This window comes from Columba livia, chromosome 25 (genome assembly GCF_036013475.1).
Source record: "Columba livia isolate bColLiv1 breed racing homer chromosome 25, bColLiv1.pat.W.v2, whole genome shotgun sequence".
Lineage (NCBI taxonomy): Eukaryota > Metazoa > Chordata > Aves > Columbiformes > Columbidae > Columba > Columba livia.
In genome coordinates, this window is record NC_088626.1 from 4591834 (window position 1) to 4617294 (window position 25461).

General features: G+C 57.6%; 1 protein-coding gene and 1 long non-coding RNA gene across 3 annotated transcripts in view; one reads left to right on the forward strand and one right to left on the reverse strand.

The window, feature by feature from the left end:
* LOC102090555 (hexokinase-2) overlaps positions 1-18193 on the reverse strand; it is a 31563-nt gene extending 13370 nt beyond the window's left edge. Inside the window, exons 1-6 of the mRNA XM_065041116.1 lie at positions 18060-18193; positions 9553-9715; positions 2842-2990; positions 1840-1959; positions 457-552; positions 221-320 (exon numbers count right to left, since the gene is read on the reverse strand). Coding sequence (XP_064897188.1) covers positions 221-320; positions 457-552; positions 1840-1959; positions 2842-2990; positions 9553-9715; positions 18060-18122 — 691 coding nt within the window. The 5' untranslated portion in view covers positions 18123-18193. The remainder of the gene's footprint in view (positions 1-220; positions 321-456; positions 553-1839; positions 1960-2841; positions 2991-9552; positions 9716-18059) is intronic.
* Positions 18112-24064, forward strand: LOC135576364 (uncharacterized). Of its 2 annotated transcripts, XR_010468069.1 has the most exons (3): positions 18112-18249; positions 20926-21109; positions 21709-24064. It is a non-coding gene; the product is annotated as an uncharacterized LOC135576364 (long non-coding RNA). The 2 variants fall into 2 exon arrangements; XR_010468070.1 differs by lacking the exon at positions 21709-24064 and having other exon boundaries at positions 20926-21214.
* The last annotated feature ends 1397 nt before the right edge of the window (positions 24065-25461 follow it).

The window sequence follows — 25461 nt, forward strand, 5'->3', positions numbered from 1 at the left end:
AGAGGATCCTGCCTTCCCCCATCCCCCATAATTAGCAACAGCCAAATACAACACAGAAAGTGAAGACGGAAGAAAACAAACATTGAGCAATGCTGGTTTCCTAACATTGCTTCCCCTTTCTTTTTCCCCAAAAAAGACCCTGAAAACTGCAAGAAATGTGATCTCCTCCTGGAGCTGATGCAGAAATCAATCCCAATTCTCCCTCCTTGCCGCAACTCACCCACAATGAGGCCAACTTCACAGTTATGATCGTCGTAGCCGCAGGTCATCATGGTCCCGACGGTGTCATTGACCACGGCCACGATGTCAATGTCGAAATCCTGAGATGGTGGAGAGAAGAAAAATGGAGTCAGTGCGGCCAAAACAGACCAAAACATCTCCTGTCATGGTCCCTGTGCCAGGGAACCAACTACTGGGGTGGCGGTCCCACCACCCCAGTCCTGCCCAACCTCTTACCCCTCTTTTCTTGATGGACTTGCGCAGCATCGACACCACGTCTTTCCCCTCCACGCTGCTGCATTTGAATCCTTTTGTCCACGTAACGAGGATGCTCTATGGAGAAAAAGCCAGAAGGGATGCAGGAGGAGGGACCCACAAGTGTTCCCCCCACCCAGCGCGCTCCCCGTGCACGGCGTGGGCTGGAGGGACACACAGCACGGCCGTGAGTCCCTCCTGTTATCAGCGAGAGCAGCAATTATTTCCGCACCTCTGTGCAGATAAAGTTTATGGCCACGAAATAGCAGGTGAGCTGCTCATTGCTCCTGCCGGCAGGAAGGAACACGATTCCCATGGCTCGTTTTATGGAGCCCTGAAGCAAAAGCTGTTCACAGGTGTACGGGAGCTCCCTGAGCCGGCCCAAAGGGGTGGGGGTCTGATCATCCCTGTGGCCAGAGGCACCAGAGCCACCGCAGCCACCCGCACAGAGGCTGCGCTGAGACTCGGGGCAAGGGAAAGGACTCGATTGCATTGAAATCTCCAGCCTTAGAGAGGCAAACACTCAGATGGGGAAACTGAGGCATGGAGAGAAGCAGACAAGGTCACTGGGGACAGATGCTTCCTCTCCCAGTGTCTTTGTTGGTTTGTTTTTTGTTTGTTTTTTTTATACAGTCCCCGCATCTACCACGAGGAAAAGCATTAATCTCCTTCCTCATTACTTCTGCTGAACCGCTCAGGCACGAGAGCACAACTTGCCCCATCGCTGGTCCAAAACACCGCCGCGCTCCCACGCAGGGAGGACGTGCCGGGTGGCCAGCGCGCCATGGAGCCGCCCGCCCTGCCCGGGACGCCGGGTGAGATCAGGGCAAGGAGCGGGAGCCGGCGGCGGCCGCGGGCGCAGGAGCGGGGCCACGTGTCCCCGCCGCACTGCTCGCCGAGATGTTTGGTCTCCCGGCGCGGTCGGCAGAGCCGGTGCGGCTGAGCGGAGCTGACAGCCCTCGGTTCCCGGCTCGCCCGGGGCTCGGCGACCCCCCCGCGTCTCCCCTGCGCCGCTGCGTGCCGGGGATGGGATGTGATGCTCGGCACGTCTGGCTGCCTTTGGCTGCGGGCGGCTGGAGCCGCTCCCGCCGCAGCCGCGCTCCTTCAGCTCTCTCTGCGCAGGGGAATAAGCTGCTGTTTTGTGGAGGCGACTGTGCCAGAGTGACCGGCACGTTAAATATCACCTTCTAGACCCCTGCAAGCCCCAGGGCGCATACTTTACTCCCTTCAGCACCGAGACCTTATACACTACCCAAACTCAATGCTGCTAATTAAAAGCAAAAGCTCAATCAGTGTGGGACAGGTGAGAGCTCACCCCGTCCCACTGCACTCCAATCCTTGGAAGGATGTGAGACCTTCGCTCACCTCATCCAGCTTGGTCTGGTGACATGGGAAGGAGAAGGTGAACCCCAGAGGGAGCTTCTTGTCTTTGATTTTCAGCTTCTCCATGAAGTTGGCCAAGCACTCGGCGATGTGGTCGAAGAGCTGAAAAAAAGGCAAAGAGTGAGGCGAGGTGATGCACCAGAGCAGAGCCCGCACCCCGGCCTGCCCGAGGGACCAGGGTCTGTCACCCCATCACATGCATGGGCCTCATCATCACCAGACTCAGTGTCAGGAGCTAATCACCCCAGGAAAGCAGATTCTCCTGATTCTCCTGCCCCTCTGCTCTGCCCTGGGGAGACCACACCTGGAATATTGTGTCCAGCTGTGGCCCCTCAGTTCCAGCAGGACAGGGAACTGCTGCAGAGAGTCCAGCGCAGGGCAACAAAGATGCTGAAGGGAGTGGAGCATCTCCCGGGTGAGGAAAGGCTGAGGGAGCTGGGGCTCTGGAGCTGGACAAGAGGAGACTGAGGGGGGACTCATTCATGTTTCCAGATATCTAAAGGGGAGTGTCAGGAGGATGGAGCCAGGCTCTTCTGGTGACAACCAGTGACAGGACAAGGGGCAATGGGTGCAAACTGGAACACAGGAGGTTCCACTTAAATTTGAGAAGAAACTTGTTCCCGGTGAGGGTGGCAGAGCCTGGCCCAGGCTGCCCAGGGGGGTTGTGGAGTCTCCTTCTGTGCAGACATTCCAACCCGCCTGGACACCTTCCTGTGTAACCTCATCTGGGTGTTCCTGCTCCATGGGGGGATTGCACTGGATGAGCTTGCCAGGTCCCTTCCAACCCCTGACACTCTGTGATTCCCCCTGGGAAGGGCAGCAAAGGGGTGCCCAGAGCTGCTCCAGCCCCATGGCCCAGCTCCAGGTCTCAGGTGCCACCAGCCCAAAGCAGCAGAACTGCCCCAGATGGGTGTTCCCATGGGGGGAAGTTCTGCAGGTGGGGGGAACCCGGGCGGGTGGGGATGGGGAGGAGGTGGGACCCACCTGCACCCCACTGCCCCGCATGAGCTCCTCGGGGATGGCGTAGATCTGGTTCTCCATCTCCACCTTCTGCAGCCCGTTGTCCGACACCTTGACCCTCAGCACGCGGAAGTTGGTGCCACCGAGGTCCAGCGCCAAGAAATCCCCATCCTCTGTGGGGACAAGAACCACCATTTGTTATCACTCTGCAGGTCCCTTTCAGCAGCGTCGGTGCCAGCACAGAGAGCCCAGAGCCGTGAAGAAGTAACAAGCTACCTCACAAATACGAGGATAAGGTATGATTTTTTTACATTTTTTTAAATTATTGTATTTATTATTATATTTTAGATACTATGTTTTATTTTATCAGAGCTGTGGCTGCATTTCCCACCCTTCCTCAGCACCCCCAGAGCTGATGGGGGATCAAAGCAGCTCCTTTGGGACATGTCCTGTTGCCCTGGGCTGGAGCGTGGGGATGATGGCTGAGCTGGGGGTGTATCTATTGGCAGAAGGACAGACCCCACCACCCCCCCCAGACCAGCCCGTGCCCAAACAGAAGAACAGAAGAAGGCAGCAGACTCGTTCCTGGCCCTGTTGACACAGGATGCCCACAAAAGCTCCTCATTCTCAAGTTAAAATCCTTCCAGCCAGCTGCTGAAACACTAGAGTTTGGCAAAACATTTGATACACGGAAAAGAAAAGCCAACCTGTGTTCAGGCTTGGCTGCCACGATCCAGCACAACCTCCCCTGCCCCAGGAATCCCGTGCACTCCTGGCATGTGGCTTCTCGCCGAAGGCAACATTGGGGTGTAAGCAGGAAACCAGGGAGGGAAAAAATCCTGCGAGACCTTCAGGGGCTCATTGTTGCCTTTCCTGGGCAGCCGGAGAAGCAGCAGGAGCGTTTTTCCACTGGTGTTAGCCAAGGGGAGCCCCAGGTCCAGCTGCCTCCAGGACCTGAGGGCAGAGCCCAGCGGGTTTCCCCTCCGGTTTGTGTTTATTGTCCCAGGCACCAAGGCAGTTTGCTGAATTTTGGACCAACCCAGACCCAGGCTGCGGGAAAAGCGCCAAGCTGGCTGTTTTAAATACCTAGCAGTGTGGGGCGAGGGCTGGGGGAAAGCCCTCTCTCAGCAGTGTTCGATTTCTGAATGCATTAAATGTGCTGCGCTGGCTCCCCGGGGCAGATCACAGCGCCCGGGGACCGCATTGTGCCCGCCGGTGCCTTTACAAAGGGGCTACAGTCGAAACAAAAAGCGTGGTTTATTAGTATTCAAACGCCACCAGGCCAGCCAGCATCTCCAGTGACTCCAGCTGAAAAGGCAGCTCGCGGTCCCAGCCCGCGGGGCGTCCATCTGTCCTGATGCCTTTCCTGGGGCTGACCCGCCGGGGACTCGGGGCGAGGGAACTGCGGACGGTGACCGACTCGGAGCCTGGGCCGAGGGCGGCTTTAGAAAATCCCTCTGCGGCTGAAAAGGTCTATGAAAAGCTGTCTTTGTGCTCCGAGGAAATGAGAAGATGAGGAATAAGACAGGCTGAGAGGTCTTGAACAGAGTTCAATAGCCTTGGCGCTCGGGATGGAGAACAGGGGGAGCACTGGAGGGTCAGGATATCACCCTGGGGTGGTCAGGATATCATCCCAGGGGATCAGGGTATCACCCTGTGGCATCAGGATACCACCCCAGGGTATCAGGGTGTCACCCCGGGCCTCCATGGTATCATCCCAGGGGATCAGGGTATCACCCCAGGGGGGTCACGGTGTCACCCCAGGGAATCAGGGTATCACCCTGGGGCTCCACAGTATCATCCCAGGGGATCAGGGTATCACCCCAGGGGGGTCACGGTGTCACCCCAGGGTATCAGGGTATCACCCCGGGGCACCACGGTATCATCCCAGGGGATCAGGGTATCACCCCAGGGGGGTCAGGGTGTCACCCCAGGGAATCAGGGTATCACCCCGGGGCACCACGGTATCATCCCAGGGGATCAGGGTATCACCCCAGGGGGTCAGGGTGTCACCCCAGGGTATCAGGGTATCACCCCGGGGCACCACAGTATCATCCCAGGGGATCAGGGTATCACCCCAGGGGGTCAGGGTGTCACCCGGCGTACCAGGGTATCACCCTGGGGTTGACACGGGGCAGGTGGGGTCCGGGATCTCAGGGGTCCCAGCCCATCACCCTGTGCAGGCCGCAATGCTCCGGCTGCTGTTGGCTGAGGTTACACCCTGAGATCGACTGGCCGGCAGGATGAGTTGATGCCAAGGCAGCTACACCATTATTTTAAGAAAAGCCAAAGTTCAGCTGAGTCCCTGCGTGGGCTCTGGCCAACCCTCACCTCGGGAGCACCACACACCCCCCGTGAGAGCTGCTAAGCAAAACCAGACCCCACCAAAGCTTCGTAACTCATCCCTCCTTGAACACTCAGAGCTGCGCCATCCAGCGCTCACCCGGCTGGAGAACAGCGTGGGAGCCAGCGGAGCACCCGCATGTCCGATCTCCCAGAAAACCATGGGTATTTCCTTCTCACACCTGAGTGACCCTTTGGTTTAAAGCAGTTTGGCAGCTCATTTGCAGACACAGGGCCCGGCCTTGGCCATGGCTCTTTAGCCAGATGCACCAGGGGATCCCTCAGCAAAGGTCTCGATGTTCCCAGCGTGGCCGCCATGGGGTGGGGACGGGTGGAGCGGGACGCGATGCCTGGCTGGGCACGGCTGGCACCGCGTTCTGCCCCAAGCACGGGTCAGGCTGTACTCCTGCCGCAGTACCATAGGCACAGATGCTGTTCTGCTCGCTAGCCAAGCGTGAAAAATACCTCAGGGGTGATAAATATGCCAGGGCTAAGGATGCTGGAGCCAAGAGGCTGCTCAGCTCCTTGGAGATAACGCAGGGAATCCAGGAGGAACAGATATCCAAAAATAAAATAGGCCAAAGAGCTGGCGACAGGGCCGTCCCCTGTCCTGCACACCCGCTATTTTGGCTGAACTGCCCCTGCCAGGCTTTCCCTGACCCGCCACCCACGGACTGTGGCCACCGAGCAGCAGGACCAAACCTACCAACCCAAAGCCCCCGTTGCTAACTGCTCAGCGGCCACAGAAAAGGGACAAGTGGTTCAAGTGGCGGCTGCTCAAGTCAAGGGGTGGATTCCTGGGTGGATCAGCTTTCAGGAAGGAAAAAAGCAGCAAAATCTCTCTTAAAAAATTCCCAGGCTGAAGCGATATGGCTGCGTGATGGGCTCCGCCGGCCGATATCACGTCTGGTTCCTCCCGTTGATTAGGGCTCCCTCGTTATGTGATAAGATAGAGACACAGCTCACAGCCCAAACAGCAAGGGCAAACACGGAGCTTTGACTCAAGGGTCTGTTTGCTCTCAACAAACCACCTAATGGTGAGCGTTTAGTGGCTTTAGAAACGCCTACACTCCCTGGGAGAAAGCGGGCAGGAGCTCAGTGGGGGCCGGGGGACCGGAGCATGGCGCGCGGGATCATGTCCGAGCCAACCTCGAGGCTTCCAATCCCATTTTGTAGGAATCCTCGGTCGAATTGGCTTAATAAAAAATAAGGGGAAGAGAAGAAGCCGGAGCAGGTCCAGGCTCATCTCCCCAGGGCGGCGCAGACCCCAGCAGGTCCCGGATCCCCAGCCCTGCCCGGCTCCTTCCCGCCACTCGAGCGGATTCCAGCCGAACCGGAGATGTGAAAGCCCTGGTGCTCACATCAGCATCTCCACCGAATTAGCGCTGGAGAGCAGCAAAGGGGCTTAGGATGTGAAGTGGTGGGTTTGCAGCAATGAAAGATCCGGGATTAACCTGGTGGCTCGTTTTGGACAGAACTGCGTCCAGCAAGGAGCGGCTCACATTGACCACAGCGAGAGGCACTGGCAGCAATTCCCCAGTGTGATTCATTGCTGGGGAGCAAACTCAATCACCAGGTGAGGGGCTCTGGGCATCAAACCAGCATCTTCTTTAAAGCCTTTCAAAATCACGGGCCATGTGAGCCAGTTTTCTTGCAGAAGCAGCTGGTTATTGGCAGGAACTGAGCCCCCCAGCCAAGAGAGGGATGTTGCAAAGACCCTTCAAGAAATCCAGCCCAGAACCACCCTTTGAATTTCCAGGATTTGAGCTCCAAAGCCCTGCAGCATCCTCCTGAAAAGCCCAAGCCACGGCTATCAGCTGCTGGGGCTTAACGGAGGATGCGCCAGAAGATCCTTGTGTCAACATGGAGGAGGAAACGCGGTGACACCAGCAAAGCCTGAAACAACCAGGAAAGGAGCAGGGAGGACGGTGGTGGAGCACTGGGGCTCTGAGAAAAAGCTTGTTTGGAGCACAGCAGGCGTCTGGTTGGAGCCAGAGCTGAGCAAAGCAAGCGAAGTTGCTTTTAGGAGAGATCCCACTTCAAAAGCGGAAATTCCCTTATCACGCTGCATCAGGAATGGCGAAACCACCACAAGGAGGATGGAGCGGTCGGGAGATGGGTCTTTGTTTTGACTTCAACCCACAGATGTGACCTTGTATTTCTATAAGCGTTTCTCATCCGCCTGGGGAGCTGCCGGCTGCGCATTAAATGGGACATAATCCAAAAGCAGAGACAGCCAGTGCTATGGCAAGGAGGGGCAGGAAGGCTTCGTGGGGGACGGTGCGGAGCCCCCGAACCCGTTGTGGCACCGGGTCGGGTCGGAGCTGCTGCAGCAGCGCTGGGAGCAGGACTACGTGCCCGGCCAAAGTCAGACTGTGCCCAGAGGCTTCCAAAAAAAGCAGAAGAAAGGAGGAAGCACCCCTGGACATTGAGCTTTTCTTGTCACACCGTCTCGTCACAAAGCCACGTGCCAACAAGCCGGCAGCGAGCTCCACTCAGGCTGGCCTCACATGGCCCCGACATGCCGCCTTCCAGCCCCCCCAAAACAGCACAGACACCGACGCCGCTCACAGCCCAGATCCCGCTGTATCCCGGCTCTCGGCTCCCCAGGACCTGGCACTGGACTAGATGACCTTTGAAGGTCCCTTCGAACCCAAACTATTCTCTGATCTATGACTTGCTCAAAACCCTCCCGCTCCCCAGGCCCTGGGCAGCTGCAGCCCCGTGATCATCCCTTTTGCGTAACATTTTCCATGCTGCCGCGCCGCTTCTCCCCACGTGCTGAGCTTGCTGCAGGCGAGAAATACCAGCTGGGACACTGGAGAAGCCACGAATGGGGAGGATATGGTGAAGGAAGCCGGGGCTCGCTCTTGAAAGGGCAAGGAGAGGGATTGTACCTGCTCCCCAACACGGGTCAGGGTGCTGAGAGATCTGCTCTCGGGAGCTCTGACACACTCCACCAGCACCCAGCTGAGATAGTTCCCATGGCCAGGAGCGGCATTCCAGCCATCCTTGTAATTAAAAATATTCTCAAATATTTAAATAGATTGAAATCTTGATCCCGGGGCAGGCAGCCAGGTCCAGTTTTTGAGTGTACGTGCACCGGGAGGGCCGAGCACATGGCACGTAGGACGGCTCTGGGTGCAGGGACACTTCTGTACTTAAAGGGGGCTTATAGGAAAGATGGGGACAGACTTTTCAGCAGGGCCTGTTGTGATAGGACAAGAGGTGATGGTTTTAAACTAAAGGAGGGAGATTTAGGCTGGATATAATGAAATTGTTGGCCCTGAGGGTGGTGAGAGCCTGGCCGAGGTGCCCAGAGAGGTGGTAGATGAACCATCCCTGGAGACATCCCAGGCCAGGCTGGATGGGGCTCTGAGCACCCTGAGCTGGTGAAGATGTCCCTGTCATGGCAGGGGGGGCACTGGGGGGGCTGGGGAGGTCCCTTCAACACAAAACATTCTGTGATGCTGGTGACCCCCCAGGGACTCAGGAGGTGCTGCCACCACCCCCCAGACCTCGCTGAGATGTTACCAGCAAACACCCACCCAGAAATGGCTGGTGGCACAGACCTTCAGCTTGTCACCTTGTCCTTGCCTTGGGAGACCACGAAGGTGCCAATGCTGGAGCAACTCCAGCTCTGAGCAGCTCCAGCCAGCAGGACCCCCCAGCCCAGGGACTCATCCTGGGGTCAGCTCCGGCTGTTCGGGGCTCCCTGTCCCCCCACCCTTCAGCAGCCAGGACCCTCCATCAGCTTCCAGCACCAGCAGGTCCCGGGTAGCATCCACATCCCACTGCACACCAGTGCAGGGCAGGGCAGGGGGTGACGCCACAGGGACCACAGCAAAGCTCCTTCCCAAAGTACCACGCTAGGAGAGGAGACATGCAGAAATTTCCCATATGGATGCGAAACAAGCTGGTTTTTGGGTTGAGGAGCAAGCTGAAGCCCAAAACGGGGATGTGCCCGGCTGGGAGGGTGCTGCAGATCGGGCAGAAAGGCCGTATTGTGAGAAGCGAGTCCGGAGATCCCCGTCCCCTCCCACAGCCCTCGTGGCTCTGGCTGGCACCGCTGCCCCTCCGCGCTAATGACGTCTATGAGCCGGACCCATGACCGTCCATGTCCTGCCAGGAAGGGCATGCGAGGGCTCGTTCCCACCCTCCCTCCCACCGGTAGGAACTGGGAGCCCCTCCAGTCCCAGCACAGAGGGAGGACGAGACCTGTTCCCATGCTAAGCCTCACTCAGCAGAAGCAGGATGAAGCCACCCCAGGAGTGAAGGTGGCCACGGGTGCATGGATTTTGGCAGCACTGCGAGGACGGGTGGCCCCAGCCCTCCTGGCCCATGTTGGCACCTCCAAGACCTCCCCACTGCTCATCCCCCATCTCACGGTACCTGTCCCATCGGGGGTGGATCTCACGAAGGTGGGCAGCATCTTCACCGAGGCGGTGGGGTTGGTGTCTGCTCCCAGCCCCTTCTCCATCTCCTTCCCAAAGCGCTGCGACACCTCCTGGAGGGTCTCCTCGGAGAGACGCATGTCGTAAAGGTACTTGTCAATCTGAAAGGTGGAGATAAAGCCAAAAAGTCAGCTGGAGAGTTGGGGACATAGGCACGACCCCCGTGACACACTCAGGACAGCGTTGAGCCCGCCTCATGTGTCTGCCAGGGCTGATGCAAGAAGCAGGAGTGGGTGTTGACCCAGCCGAGCGCAGGACACGGCTGTGCCAGCACATTGCCCGCCCGGCACAGCCGGCACAGCCGCGGCAGCTGATCTCCCGGTGCTGATAATGCACACTGGCCTCCGGCACCTTGTCCTGTGCATCGGGGCCGCTCTGCACAGAGCTCACAAAATGCCACCTGCGCCCTCCTCAGCATCCCCTGCCCAGACAGTGCTGGAAGCACCAAACCCCAAGGGGCTCCTGCTGCTCCGCAGCATCTTCCCCGCTCATTCACCCAAACAGGTTGCGACAGAAGTAGGACCCAAACTCAACAACCTTCCCTGCCATGAGTCAGGAGGTCGATGCCGGAGGTTTTCCAACTGCAGAGCCCTTCCCGCACCGCGGCAGCAACGTGTCTCGGCCTTCATCCCCAGGGCCGCTTCCTACGTGAGGGATGCTTGGCCGGAATCCACTGCCCATTCATCCATTCCCCACTGAGATCACCCCTACGAAGGGTTACGTGGCCAAGAGCTGCTCAACCCCCTTGAGCAAACAACACCGTGTGACACCAGTGGGTGCCACGGCCAGAAAGGGAAGAAATCCACCCCCCTGCTCCTGGCGATTGGTTATGCCCTTATGCTGAGGCTGTGAGGATGTCCAGCTCCTTCTAAATGACCTCAAAGCATCTTCTCTTCCCTGGAAAAGGCACAAAAAAGCTCCTCCCTGACACATCCATAAGCGCTGTGCGTGTTCCCACAGCCTGGCCGGAGCAGGGAAGGGAATCAGAGAGGTGGACAGACTGCCAGCTGCCAAACTATGCCCTGTTTCAATTAACTTCACTTAAAATTAATTAAAGGGCAGCTGCAAGCCCTGAGAACTCAAGAGGAAAACTCCACCCAGTTAGCTCACCTGTCTGTAGGCACGTAACATAAGGTCATCAGAAATCAAGCATGAATTTTCTTTTATAGGGCTACGCTATAGGAAATGGGCATTTTGTGGGCGAGTAATAGCCAAGCGCCCCAGCGTGACCTCGCTCACGGCTGCCGGGACCCTGGGCTGAACCAAACAGCTCTGCTGTGGTTTCGCCGCCTGCGTGTCTGGCTTGGGATGCTCGGCGTGGCCTTTCCCCAACCCCGGCTCCGCTGGGAATTTGGAAGCCGAGTCCCCAGTGTCTCCATTTGCTGTGGCGAGGTGGGAGGATGGAGCGGAGCCCAGCCGAGACGCTTTATTCCCTGGGGAATGGGATGGGTAAAACCTCCCCCTGATTTCTCCCAGCGCTTCCAGCTCTTTGCCATTAACCGGGAGCAGCCAGGAGAGCAGGCAGGCGGGAGGGAAAGGACAAGGAGAAGGAAAGCTGGAGGTTTCCCAGTGCCGGCTGTTTACCTGTTCCTCCCTATCCACCCCAGCAGCAGGAAGACAAACATTCCCCTCCTTGCCCTCCTGTTTGCTTTCGCTTGCTGAGAATTGCCGCGGTTCCCGGCACAGGGACGCGGCCGCTGCTCAGGTCACCTCCACCCTCCTCCTCCTCCAGACCCCAGTGTGCAACCACATCAGTGTGCAACAACTGCCCATTATATCATCTGGATTTTTGCACAATTGTCCACGAGGTAGCTTGAAAGCTACATTATTGGAACTGAAAGAAATGGTGTGAGAAAAGATCAGAATTGTCCCCATCTTTAATAAACGCCTGTTTGACTTGTAAGCACTTTTTCTATCTTCTAAATACATGTGCCCTGGTGTTCCAGCAGTTATGAGTATGTTGTTGGCCACTATAAATGCTTTCTATGCTCATACTACAGCAGCAACTAATGTATCTGCCTCAGGTTGATGTGCTGCTGCTAACCTCGGTATAAATCGACTTTATTTTCCAATAGAATACTACTCCTCATATTTTTATTTTTCCTAATATATGATACCATATTAACTTCCTCCACCAGCCCCAGGGAGGGAAACCTCCCATTATCGGTCAACATCATGGACCCAGGACAGACGCCATGGACCCAGGACAGACGCCATGGACCCAGGACAGATGCAATCGACCCAGGACAGACGCCATCGACCCAGGACAGATGCCATGGACCCAGGACAGACGCCACGGACCCAGGACAGACGGCCCAGCCCTGTTTCTCAGCTGTGCGGCAGAGATGGCGTTATCCTGGCTTACAGGGGCCTTTCACAACCTCCACAGAGCCACCAACCTGCCCTGGGGACAGAGGGGACCTCAGCCAGGCCCCGGCTCCGCTCCAGCAGCATCTGACTAGGCTGGGGGTGACAATTAGAGACAAACCCAGCCCAGCAGCGCCGTGACACCTTCCCTCCCTAGACTGCATGCTTGGGGGTCCTGGGGGACCATGGTGAGCACGGACAGGGTCCCAAGGAGGTGTCCCCATCCCAGCGTCGCCTGGCACAAACCCCTGTGCTGCTGCTGTGTCTCTGCTGCCCAACACCTGGCTTTGCTCGCTTTTTTGTCTCATCCCAGCAAAAGTGGGCGTTTTGGATGCTCAAAAAGCCGCCGTCGTTTGCTCCTCCGCTCCTGCCCAAGGCCCAGGGCGGTGAGGATGCTGCGTGCACGACCTACCAGCCCCAAAACCCCAGCCTGGGGAGCCAGCGTGGAGGCGTCACCTCCGTCCTCCGGGACAGGCACCGCTCGGCACGTTCCCCATGTCCTCCAGGCTGCACCGCACCAGGAATAACCAGCAGCCCGAGAAACAGGGTGACCTTCTGCTAATCTCCAAAGCCCTTTAAGACCTGGATCATCTTCTGTGGACGCAGCTCAGGCGGGTCAGGGCGTCCTGCGGGCAGCTCAGCCCCTTCCCACTGAGACCACCCCGGTGGGCACCGACCCCCAACAGAGCCACAACCACCCCAACTACCCCCCTGCACCCCAAACCATAGCAAAGATCTGCTAAAACAGGGGAATTAGTCTGCGGCACCAAAGCATGAGTGAATATCTTAATATCTTTCAAGACAAACAACTTTCTGGGTTGTTTAACCTTTTTTAAGATCGTTGCTAATTCCAAATAAACAAAGTCACCAGGTTGGGATCCGGAACGTGGCAATTGAACTTCTGGAAACCTTCCATTATAAATAATAGTGTTTACCTGAGGAAATCTAAACTGAGCGGAGAAGGAACAGATTGAAGCTGGGAAGCGCTGGGTGTGCGCACAGCCAAGGACGGCTGCTCGGGGCAGGACGTTTTGTTAGAGAAGCAGATTGCGAGAGCCACTGTGGGCAGAACGACTTCAATGCGTGAGTTTTTATTCTCTTTTTAATTGAAACTGAGCAAATCCGCATCTCCTGGCTCAGAACCGTGTCCAAAGGCTCGGCTGATTTCTACCCCCGCTGCTGAGGACGTGCCCGACATTGCCCGGCCCGGCTGCGCGGCCACCGTTGGGCAACGTCCACCGGCCCCAAGGCTGAAGAAACCTCGAGTTGCCCAATTTTGCTGGAAGCCGAGTGAGCTGTGCTGTGCCAAGCTGAGCTTAAAGCACCCCAAAAGCCAGGTCTGCCTTTGCAATGATGGGCATAACCCACACCTCGGCCACCAGCACCACAGCTGGACAATGCCCTTTTGCCTCAAGACTTCTCTTAATCCTCCCAACCACCCTAAGCGGTTGGTCCTACAAATGCATTAACCTGCGAGTAACTTCATTCCAACACTATGCCACTGTCCATGGAGAAAAATAATTAATTCCTAAGCTTATATGTTTGCAAGATGTTTCCCATCAACGCAGCTACTTGCTAAAGTGGAAAAACAGTCCCTGACAGATCTGTTCTGTGTCACTGTCCCCAGTGCATGGTGGTGGAATGACTCAGAATGGCTCGGAACAGCTCATGGGGACAATGGGGACCCTTTTCCCCATCACTCGGGGGGACGTGGGGCAGGATTGCTCTCAGTGATGGAAATTACAGCCCGACGGCAGCTTCCGGAGAAACGCAACCGCTTCCTGCCCGGCAAAGGGTGTCGGGGAAGGGGAAGGACTGGGGGTGGTTTATTTTCATGCAATAAAGTCTCCACATCTTCCTTGTTCATGTTCCTTGTCCCTGTGAAGGGGAAGCTGCTGCTCTTTAGTTTTAGTTTTGCTCTGAGTCTCTTTGCAAAGCCACGTGTCTGACGTGAACCAGACTGGGAACGAACATTTTCAGTCCCTATTGTTTTCATCCACATGTGCGTAATTTCAGCAGCGTAACACTGGAAGAGCTTAGCTGCTTTCTGGGCTGGATTCTTTACCTTTCTGGCAACAGAAACTCAATTATTTGTTGTGTACGAGAACAACAGAGAGATGTTCGACTTTGCGGAAGGTTTGAGCACTCCTAACCCACAAGTGTGCAGACTCAATCCTCTCTCCAGGGTAATCTCTGCCTGAAATTACTTTGTCTTTAGATTACTTCCCTCCCTAGCCCAGCTTTGAACTTAAAACACGCTGCTTTTTATAAAGGCCACTCTAGTTTTTCACTCTCTCAGAGGGGGATGCTGTGCAAGCCCAGGGCGAGCAGGCGGCCATGCCCCCGTCCTGCCCAGACCCACAGCGCAACACGATGGATTTGGGGAAACTGAGGCAGGGGGAGCGGCAGCGGGTCACCGAGATCGCAAAGCGAAGCTGGGAAAGCATCCAGCACGAAGAGCGATTTGTTTCCTGGCTGGGGACCGTCACCTGGCACACACTTTGCAACTTTTATTGCAAAGGGATGGGCGCCGCAGGACGGACCCGTCCGTACCGAAAACCGGCGCTCCGTGTCCCTGTGTCACCGCGCCGTTACTCAGCGCGGGGAACCAGCTCATCCCCTTCCCCGAGCTCCCCGCCTTGGGTGACACAGGACAGGGCTGCACCCACCTCCCGCAGCCCTGACCCCGCAGCACCCACGTCCTCGGCTGCTATTGAGGGCTCGGCGCCGAATTAAACCCCACGTGCCCTCCTCGCTGCAGCCAAGCCTCTGATGACACATGCCTGGAGTCATCTTGAACCCGAGTGAGTCAGATGGTTTCCTGCTCGGCCGGTTCCTCCCCATCCTCATCCCCCCGCCCCGGGACAGCAGCTGAACCCCACGCCGGAGGTGGAGCTGGGCACCCATGGTGAAGAAGTCACGCTGCAGAGCATCAGCGGCAGCCGGGACCCACCCTTGGGTGACCCCGCTGCTCCACGAAAAGCCCAGTTTAACTGTGAAAACGTTCTGGTTCCCAGCTCAGGAGCCAGAGATGTCAAACTGGTCCCCACTCCTACCAGCCCTGAGCAGCCCCCGCCGGCCTCCACGACACCCCTTTCTCTCTTGGTATCTGAGGGGGCATCGCCCTTGGATGCTGCTGGATCAGAAATCCGCGCAGGCACCGAGACCCCTCGGAGCACCCCCATTTCCCTGGGGAAACTGAGGCAGCACCCAGGGCAGCTGCAGTGACAAGCTGGGGATATGTGATGACTTCCCCGAAGGCATCAAGGACACGGGAAAGGCCGTCCCGCCCTTGACCTTAACAGAGAAGCTGTTAAGTTGGTTTCCAGGAATTCGCGTCCCTCCCACAGCCTGCGAGACACAGCCAGGGAGCCACGGGCTGGGTAAAACTAATCCCTCGGCAAAGGAAAACCAAAATAAAACCGAGGAAAACCTGCCCCTGCCTGGGAACGGCGGCAAATACAGGAAAATTAACTCCATCTCCAGCTTTTCCTTGTTACAAAGGATGGGGAGGAAGAGTCTGGTTATTTAGCTCATTCGCCTCCCGTCGCATGACGAGGTGCAGGGAGCAGGAAAGCCGGAGTGAGCCGGCACATCCCAAGGGAACGCGGTTCATCGGCGGCAAACTTTCAAGCCGGGATCTCAAAGGACGCTGCTGAGGTTAATTAAAGTTTGCACAATCCCTTGGGGGTTAGATAAGTCAGTCCTGCAACCCACGTCGCAGCTGGGCAAGCGAAGGGCAGGAGGAATTTGGGGCTGTATGTGACAACCCAAATGGGCAGCAGAGCAGGTAAAGCTGCTCCATGTCAAGAACAGGAAGAAAAACCCTATTTTGGGGTCTGTTTTGAAGGGCCTAATGTGGATAGAGCCTGGGTAAAGCCTTTGGGTTTGAGAAATCACAGCTTTCCAAGAATTTCAGCCCCTGTGCCGGGGACTCCCCCCTTCCTTACCGGGGAAGATTCATAACCCAGGAATAATGTTTGCATCCATGGTGGAAGCATCCAGCTGGGAAGCCCAGCTGCTTCCCCGCTTCTCCCCCTCCGGAGGCTGCACCAACCCCAGGTTTGTCTTTCCCGGAGGATTCACAGGCATTTGTTTAAAAATAACCCAGGGAAAACGCAGTTGTGGCAGCGACTGTTGGGCCGGGAGGGCAGCGCCATCTCCCACACCAGCCAGAGCCCCGGACGACGGCTCCTGGGTATTTTCCCCACACGCACACAAATCTCAACAACTCATTTTGTTCGAGCTTCGGAGCCGGGAGGAAAACGAAGCCGATTCCCGAGGCTTCGCACACCCTTTTCCCATGGGGCGACAAAGCCAAATACCTCAAACCAGAACCTTTCCCCTCCATTATTTCCAGCTCCCGATAAGGAACTCGTGAGCTGCCCGGCGCCCGAGCGGCAGCAGCCGCTGGCCTATTTCTGCCGTCGGGTTACACAACCCCTTCCCGCGGATTTGGCTGTTGCACAACCCAGGACACTTGAGCGGAGGGAGAAGCTGAGCCCCTATTTCCTTACAGACCGCTTTGCGTTGAGAAGTTATTTCTATGTACTTTGTTTATTGGGTTGCTGGGGTTTTTCTTTTAATGTTCTCTCTTGTTTTGCTTCCTATTTAACGCAGGCAAAAGGCCAACGTGGCAAGTTTTGTTTCTCATCGGCTTCTCCAGCGTTAGGCGATGGAGCGAGCCGGGGCTCTCTGCGCCCGTGTGTTTTACATTGTGCCTTTTATTAAGGGGACATTTGCAAATCCTGCCCCCCTGCACATCTTGGCACTGTGATCTCAGTAACAGGAACCACTGCACAACCTCAGGACTCAGAGCTGAAAGCTCTGATGTATCCTCAGATGCCCCAAACTCTGGCAGAGGGCAGGAGGAAGAGCCTGAGCCTTCATGTTGTCCCCCAGCCAGCATTTTTTTCCAGGAGTCATTTAACACTTGCTGTTTGGAGCTCGAACGCTGTCCTGACCAAATACAGGCCGGCTGCTTTCCACCAGCCAGAGGAAAGCAGAAGCACTCGCATTTTTCAAGTGCCTGAACTCCTGGTGACAAACGCTCCGAGCATCCCAACGGGACTGTCATCTGCAGTCCAGGAACATTCGCAGCCTGGTCCTTCAGGACCCGTAAATTAAGGTGGGGGAGAAGGCAAGGGGGTGGTTTCGATCCCATCAGTGCAGGAGATGGGGGGCACAGCCTGGGGAAGGGCAGCCCGAGGGGCACCCCCGGGTCACCCCGCGGTGGGGGACGCGGCCGGGGACAAGGTGGAGGAGGCGGGGGTGCAATGGGGGTTCCCGCCGAGGGGCTGAAGGTGCCGGTTCCGGGCGATGCTCCGCGGATGCTCCGCGGCGGGAAGCGGCGACACGTGGTGGCCCCGGGGGGCCCGAATCCCGCGGGGGCGGACGGGGAGGGGAGCGGAGACACGAGGCGCGCACACACACACACACACACACACACACACACACACACTCACACTCACACTCACACTCACACACACGTCCCCCTTCCTCCTCCTCCTCCTCGTCCCGCCGCCGGCCCGCGGGGGGCGCCCGGCCACGCGTGGTCCCGCAGCCGCCGCGGCACGTACCGCACGGCGGCCCCGCCGGGGCCACAGCGGCCACCCCGCCGCCCCCCGCCCGCTGCCCCGCTCCCCTTTTGCTTTCGCGTTTATCTCCTTTCGCTCTCTTCCCCTTTTTCTCTTTTCTTTTTACTTTTTTCTCCGTTTTCCTTTTCTTTCTCATCTCCCCCTTTTTTCACTTCTTTCCTCCTCTCCTTTTTCTTTTTTCCTTTCAGTTCCCCTTTTTTATTTTTCCTTTTTTGTTCACTTTTTCCTTTTTCTTTTTGCCTTTTTATTTTTCCCCTTTCTCTTTTTTTTTTTTATTAAACTTTTCCCTCCCCTCCTTTCCCTCCCTTTTTCCCTTCCTCTTTTTCCTTTCTCCCTTGTTTCTCTTTTTCCCTTCTTTCCCTTTTTCCTTTTCTTCCTACTTCCCCCCCTCTTTTTTTTTCCTCCTTTTTTTCTTCCCCTCCCACCCCCAACTTCTCCCCGGCCCTTTTTTCCCGCGCATCCCCCCCGTCCCGCCCCTCACCTTCTGCGCCTGGTCATGGTTGAGCTCGGTGAAGAAGTAGGCGAGGAGGTGGGAGGCGATCATGGTGCGGAGCGGCGCGGAGCGCTGCGCACCGCGGGACTCGCCGCGACAATGTGGCTCATTGAGGAGGTTCCCCCGGCCCACGAGTGACGCGGCGCCGCGGCGGCTTCTGATTGGCTGAACAGCGAGGGTGTGTGACCGGCGTGGGGGGGGCGCCCGGCGCTAGGGGGCGCTCGAGGGAGGGGGGAATTGGGGGGTGGATGGGGGGGAGAACGGGGAGGGAATGGGGGGGGAATGGGGGGTATGGGGGTGGGTGAATGGGGGGGAATGGGAGGTTGAATGAGGGTGGAACGGGGGAACGAATGGGGAGGAATGGAGGGAGATCAGGGAGTGAATGGGGGGGGAATGGGATGGAACGGGGGTGGGTGAATGGGGAGGGAATGGAAAGGAAATGGGGGGAATGGGGAGTTGAATGAGTGCGGAATGGGGGGGCGAATGGGGAGGAATGGCGGGGAGAACAGGGAGTGAATGGGGGGGAATGGGAGGGAATGGGGGGGGGTGAAAGGGGAGGGAATGGAAAGGAAATGGGGGGGGAATGGGAGGGAATGGGGGGGGAAACAGGGAGGGTATGGGTGGAATGGGGGGGGAAACAGGGAGAGTATGGAGGGGAGTGGGGGGGAATGGGGAGATGAATGGGGGGGGAATGGGGAGATGAATGGGGGGAGAATGGGAAGGAATGGGGGGAAGAACGGGGAGAGAGTGGGAGGTGAATGGGGAGTGAAGTGGGGGGAAAAGGGAGGGATGGGGGGGGATTGGCAGGGAATGGGGAAGGAACATGTGAGTGCATGGGGGTGAATGGGGGAGTGCAAGGGGGGTTGGAAATAAATGGGGGGGAATGGGAGTGAATAGGATGGGGCAGTGAATGGGGGGGCAGGTGAATGGGAGAGTAAATTGAGGGAATAAGAGTGAATGGAATGGGGGGGCCAATGGGAGGTACAGGGGTGAGCTGGTGCAGGGTGACGGGGTGTGAACAGGATCTCGGGTGCACACTGGAAGGGGATGAGGAGCAGATGAGTGTGAGTGGATGGGAGGGGCTGGGGGGCACTGGGGGTGTGTGGTACATTGGGGGGTACTGGGGTGAACTGGTGTGAGGTGCCAGGTCTATGAGGGGTGAGCAGGATCTCGGGGGGTCAGTGCAAGGGAGATGAGTGTCAACTGAGGTGGGGGCTGTGGGTACATGACAGGGGTGAGGGCTTATGGGGGTGTCTGTGCATGGACTGGGGGGTGCATGGGATCTTGGATGGGGGGGTATGAACAGGGTCTCAGGTGGGCACTGAGGGGGGTGGAGAAGGAGCGAGGGTGGACTCGGGGGGGTCAGTGTGTGCACTGGTGGGGTGTGCATGAACCGGTGTGGGGTGTGCACACAAGGGGCAGTGGATGCCTTTTGTGTGGGGTGTGCATAGTGGGGGGGCTGTGTGCACACTGTCTGTGCACACTGGCACGTGTGCACCCGGGGGGGTCACACAGCAGCATGTGTGGGGTCCATGCACACAGCGCCGTGTGTCCGTGCCTGCAACGGTGTGTGTTGGTGCCCGCACTGGTGTGTGGTGTTGGTGCCCGCACTGGTGTGTGGTGTTGGTGCCCGCACTGGTGTGTCGGTGCCCGCGCTCTGGGCTGTCCCCAGTGTCTGTGTGTGCCACCGTGTGTCCTGCAGATGCCCCGCGCTGCGTGTGTGCGCGGTCACGTGCGCCTCAACGTGAGCGCCCGTGTGCACCCGTCACTCCGCATCCATCAGCCCGCGGCCCGTGGGGCTCCAACCCCTGCATGCGTGTGAACCGCTCCTTGTGCACTGCTGCTTGTGCATGGGGAAGGGCTGGGGGGAAACACTCAGCACACCCCGAGCTTTGTGAAAGGCCAATGGTACCTGGGGTGGGTTAGAAGGGGGTGGTCAGTAGGTCAGAGAGGTTCTCCTGCCCCTCTGCTCTGCCCTGGGGAGACCACACCTGGAATATTGTGTCCAGCTGTGGCCCCTCAGTTCCAGCAGGACAGGGAACTGCTGCAGAGAGTCCAGCGCAGGGCAACAAAGATGCTGAAGGGAGTGGAGCATCTCCCGGGTGAGGAAAGGCTGAGGGAGCTGGGGCTCTGGAGCTGGACAAGAGGAGACTGAGGGGGGACTCATTCATGTTTCCAGATATCTAAAGGGGGAGTGTCAGGAGGATGGAGCCAGGCTCTTCTCGGTGACAACCAGTGACAGGACAAGGGGTAATGGGTTCAAACTGGAACACAGGAGGTTCCACTTAAATTTGAGAAGAAACTTGTTCCTGGTGAGGGTGGCAGAGCCTGGCCCAGGCTGCCCAGGGGGGTTGTGGAGTCTCCTTCTGTGCAGACATTCCAACCCGCCTGGACACCTTCCTGTGTAACCTCATCTGGGTGTTCCTGCTCCATGGGGGGATCGCACTGGATGAGCTTTCCAGGTCCCTTCCAGCCCCTCACATTCTGGGATCCTGTGCAACATCTCCCCGCGTTACCCCAGGGAGAGCCCGGGATCTGCCTCCACCATCCCGCCATCCTCACCGCCCCCAGCTCCTCTCTCCTGCTCCACCTGTGGCTGTGGGGCCGCACGAAGCCCCTCGCCGGGCGCTGCCGGAGCCGTACGAGGCCGGTGGCACGTCCTGCGCCCTCCGCGCCGCTCCGGCCGCCCAGCAGAGCCGGTCCCAGCAGCCCTGGGGCGGGAGTTACCCAACCCGTCTGCCCGCTCCCCGCCGCGCTTTCCCAACCTGTTCGGAGCAGCTCAAACTCTTCACAGCTTTACCTTGTAAATATTTCCTTCTAAGTGGTCATTTACATCATTTTTTTTTGTTACAAGGAATTGAAACTCCATTTCAAAGGAAAGAGAGGGGGAGAAGCAACCAGAACGGAGCTGGAGGAGCGTGGCCAAGCCAACCCGCTGCCAGATCCCGTCCTGCCGGCCCCTGCCCGGCCAGCCCCGCTTTGACCGGGGTTTCGGTTAAAACCCCATATCAGCAGCTGATGCTTTTTAATCCTTTTCGGTGAGCCTGCATTTCAATTCACCCTCTCATCCAGCTTTTTTTTTTTATTAAATACCCAAATTCTCAGTGGTTAAGATGAAATTAAAGCAGCATTTAGCCTAAAAATAGCCGGGTGCATCTGTCCACCTTCCCCATCTGCTGCCGGACCGGCTGGATGAAGGAAGCAACTGTATGTGCAGAACGAGGGCTCTGTCTCGTCCTTCTGTCCCGCTCGGTAGCTCAGTTCACCTCTGCAAAACCAGTTTATTTGGGGAGATGTATTCCCCAAGACTCAATTTATTTGCCAGATAACACCCAAGTCTAGAAAAGGCAGGAGGGTCGGCTCTCTGGCCTATGTATTCCTCTAAATAACACCTGCTTTTAAAGTGACTTTTTAATTTCAGATGAGTTTTTCTAACAGGTTTAGTAATTTCTTTCACGTAACAAACCTCAAAATCTAAATCTTTTCAAGTCATCCCTCCCAGCTGCTTCCTGACTTTGTATGGGCTTGTAATAATCTATCGGCATTTAATGCCGCGTTCCTGAGCAAAAGGAAATGGGCTGATTGCAGGGATTGAAGCTACAAACGGCTCTAATTTCTCTAATGCGATTCTTTAAAGACGAATGACTGTGGTAATGACAACGCCGGAGCTTGAAAGGAAGGGCCGTGCCCAGCGGCTGGAGCGGGGACGGAGCATCCCGGGGTCCTGGGACCGGCTCTGGGTGCAACGGGCGCCAACCTGAGCCAAATCCCCCCAGAGGGCTGGGAGCCCCGAAGAAGGAGCTTTGCAAACCCAACAAGGGCGATATCCCCCTTTTCTGCTGGGGAAACCGAGGCACGGAGTGGGAGGGGGGCAGGAATTGAGAACCAGACCCAGCACATCCCCTTCTTGAGGCCGCCGTGCGGCGCGGAGCAGCTGCAATGATCCGGGAGCTGGACCCGCTCCAGGAGAAGCATTAACTCATCCCAGATCACCTGCCCCGTGATTCACCGCTCCAGCGCTGCTCCACATACTTTCCAACAACGTTTCATTTGCCACACACACACACATCCCAAACGAACCCATCGGCACAAGAATGACACCGGTGACCGGTTATTTACTTTGCCTGGTCACCCAACGCACCGGAAGCCTTGAACTCGGGCAGACCCAGCCCTGTGTGGGGCCGGGAGCAGAAAACCGGTCCGAGAACTTTTCTTTCTTCGGCAGCCGTGGGATGGACCTTGGGGCTGAGCTGCCAAGGAACCTTTCCCTGGCTACGCGGCCAGGAAGGAGTTTTGCCCATCCCAACGCTCCGCAAAGGTGGAAGGAGAGGGGAGGATGGTACCGGTGGGAATCCATCCACCCGTCCTACTGCTGCTCCTCTGTGGATTCTCATAAGCACGCAGGTCACCTCCAGCCCACCCATCCTAAAACACCCAGCTGCATCCCGAGCCCACCCACCCCAAGCAGCCCACCCTGCAGAGGGATCCCCAGCGGGAATGGGGACCCCCGGCTGGGTCACCCCAAGCTCAGCCCAGCCTCCCTGCCCTGCACAGCCAGGCTAATCCCTGTTATACGGGCGGAAAAGGGAGATTAAATTAGATTAGACGCAGCCGCCTAATTTTAGCTTCCTTGCGTGTCACGGGTGCTCTGGCACTGCTGTCGCTCCCCTGAACCTCACGCACCCACAAAGGCACCAGCCAGCACGGGGGGAACCCGGACGGGTTTGGCTGGGAAGTGGTGCCCAGTGGTGGGGGAGACATGGGGGCACTGGAGCTCTGCTGAGAGGGGACCGCTGGTGACAGCCACCCTCTGCTGGTGACAGCCACCCTCAGCCTTGGGAACATCTCCAGCCCTGAGCAGTGGCCCCTGCCCAGGAGGATTTTTGCAGTGGGAGCCACAGCATTGCCAAACCCGGTTTGCCCAGTCCCCGCCAAGCACCTGCCGGTCCCTCTGCCTCCTGCCACATGGCTGTGACGGGACAGTGACGTTCTCCTTCTGCTGCCAGCCCTGACCTCCCTCGTGGTGACACCGGACCCTGCCAGCTCCATCGAATGTCTCCTGATCCAAGGGGACATCAGATCCCCTGTGGGACTGGGATCAGCCCTGTGATGTGATGGGGAGTGGAGACATCCGAGCCCCTTGTGTTTTCATGAGCTGCACTGTCCCCAAGATCCCAGCAAGGTCCCCAAGCCCCGGAGGGGATGTCAGAGCTGGCAGGAGCCCTGGAGGAGGGATGGTGTCCCCAAAGGCTGTCATGGCCAAACCCAGGGAGCACTGGGGGTGCCAGGGCTGTACAGGCTCTGCACAAACCCAGCTCACCTGAGGTCAAAAGGGACCCAGGACCTTGAGTCACTGGGATGAACAAACCCCGCGTGCGGCACTTTCCCAATCGCGGCAGAAGGGGAAGTTTCTCCAGCGTCCCCGGGCGCGTTCCCAGCCACCGGCAGAGCTGGGTCACCGCCACGTCCCACGGCATGGGGCGAGTGCACGTCCCCAGTGCCACCAAACATGGGCTGGGACACGAGCGGGCGAGCAGCAGCAGGCAGGGACATGCTCAGTGCCACGGACTTGTCCCTCACCTGCTCCACGGGACCCTGAGCCCTGGGTGTCAGTGAGCCCAGGGGGTTTGCAGCCCCTGTAAAGTGTGTGGGTGCCATTACCATTTCCAATACAAAGAGTGTGGATGCTGCCCCGGGTTTTCACCCTCTGCACCAGCCTCCCAGAGCTGGATCTCAGCAGTCCCATCCTGCAGTGTGCGGGCAGCGGGGTAACCCACCACCATCCCCAAATGGCTGTGGGTTAACCCATCACCATCCCAAAATGGCAGTGGGATAACTTGGCCGTCACCCCGAGATGCCATGGCTGCATCCAGCCCCATCGCGGTGCAGGGTTGGTCCTCAAGCCCCGGATGGCAGAACAGGAGCCCATGGGACATCCTGGCTCTCCAGGATGCTGCAGGAAAGGGCCATGGAGGTGGCAGCTGAAGGCTCAGGAGAAGCCCAGGGGCTGCACTGGGGTCAGATCCAAATGCAAACCCATCCCACACTGATCCCTGCAGGATCCTCCCCACCCAGGCTGGCGGTCGGAGGAAATAACCCAAGACTCAGAGTGGATCCCCCGTCAGCCCCCCCGGGCTCCAGCAAAGCCACCGCACTGCACCATGTCACCGTGGCAAAGCTACACGCAGGTGGATGCGCATCCCGACCCATCCTCTGTGCTTTGGTGAGATGTCGACAAGAGCTGTCACCAGACCAAGGAGCTGGGCACCCTCTTAAAGCCCAGGTTGATTTGGACATCTACCTCCCACCTTTCCATAAAACCCAGCCAAAAGCAGATGGCACAACTGTTGGGGAGAGAAGGGTTAAAACCCCACTGAGCCCCAAATCTGGAGCACAAGGGGGGACTTGCAGCTGAGGGGTCCTGTCTCCCAGCCCTTCCTGCTGCTCGGGTGAAATGAGGAGAGGCTGGAATGGGAGAGGCTTTTCCCCTGCTGAGACACAGGGGAAAAGTGGCTTTTCCAGGGAAACTTCCTACCGGGCGGCCCCGCACTGAGCACGATGCTCAGCATCCCGCCAGGGAAACGCTGCTGTTTCCTCAATGCTCAGCATCCAACCAGGGAAACGCTGCTGTTTCCTCAATGCTCAGCATCCTGCCAGGGAAATGCTGGTTTCCTCAATGCTCAGCATCCTGCCAGGGAAACGCTGCTGTTTCCTCAATGCTCAGCATCCTGCCAGGGAAATGCTGGTTTCCTCAATGCTCAGCATCCTGCCAGGGAAACGCTGCTGTTTCCTCAATGCTCAGCATCCAACCAGGGAAACGCTGCTGTTTCCTCAATGCTCAGCATCCTGCCAGGGAAATGCTGGTTTCCTCAATGCTCAGCATCCTGCCAGGGAAACGCTGCTGTTTCCTCAATGCTCAGCATCCTGCCAGGGAAATGCTGCTGTTTCCTCAATGCTCAGCATCCTGCCAGGGAAACGCTGCTGTTTCCTCAATGCTCAGCATCCAACCAGGGAAACGCTGCTGTTTCCTCAATGCTCAGCATCCTGCCAGGGAAACGCTGCTGTTTCCTCAATGCTCAGCATCCTGCCAGGGAAACGCTGCTGTTTCCTCAATGCTCAGCATCCCGCTAGGGAAACGCTGCTGTTTCCTCAGTGGTTCTGCAGTAGAAAAGCCGTCCCTGCCCCAGCCCATGCCTGCCCGGCTCTCCCGGGATGCAGGAGCTCACCCCGAGCAGCATCTCGCTTCCCTCCCTGCAGGCAGGACCACATCTCCAATTCCCCGCGTATGTATTTTTCCTTAAAATCACTCCAGCAGGCAGAAAAACACCCCAAACGTCACAGCCCACCTTACTTTGGCATCACCCAGCCTGGCTCAGGGCCAGAGGTTTGG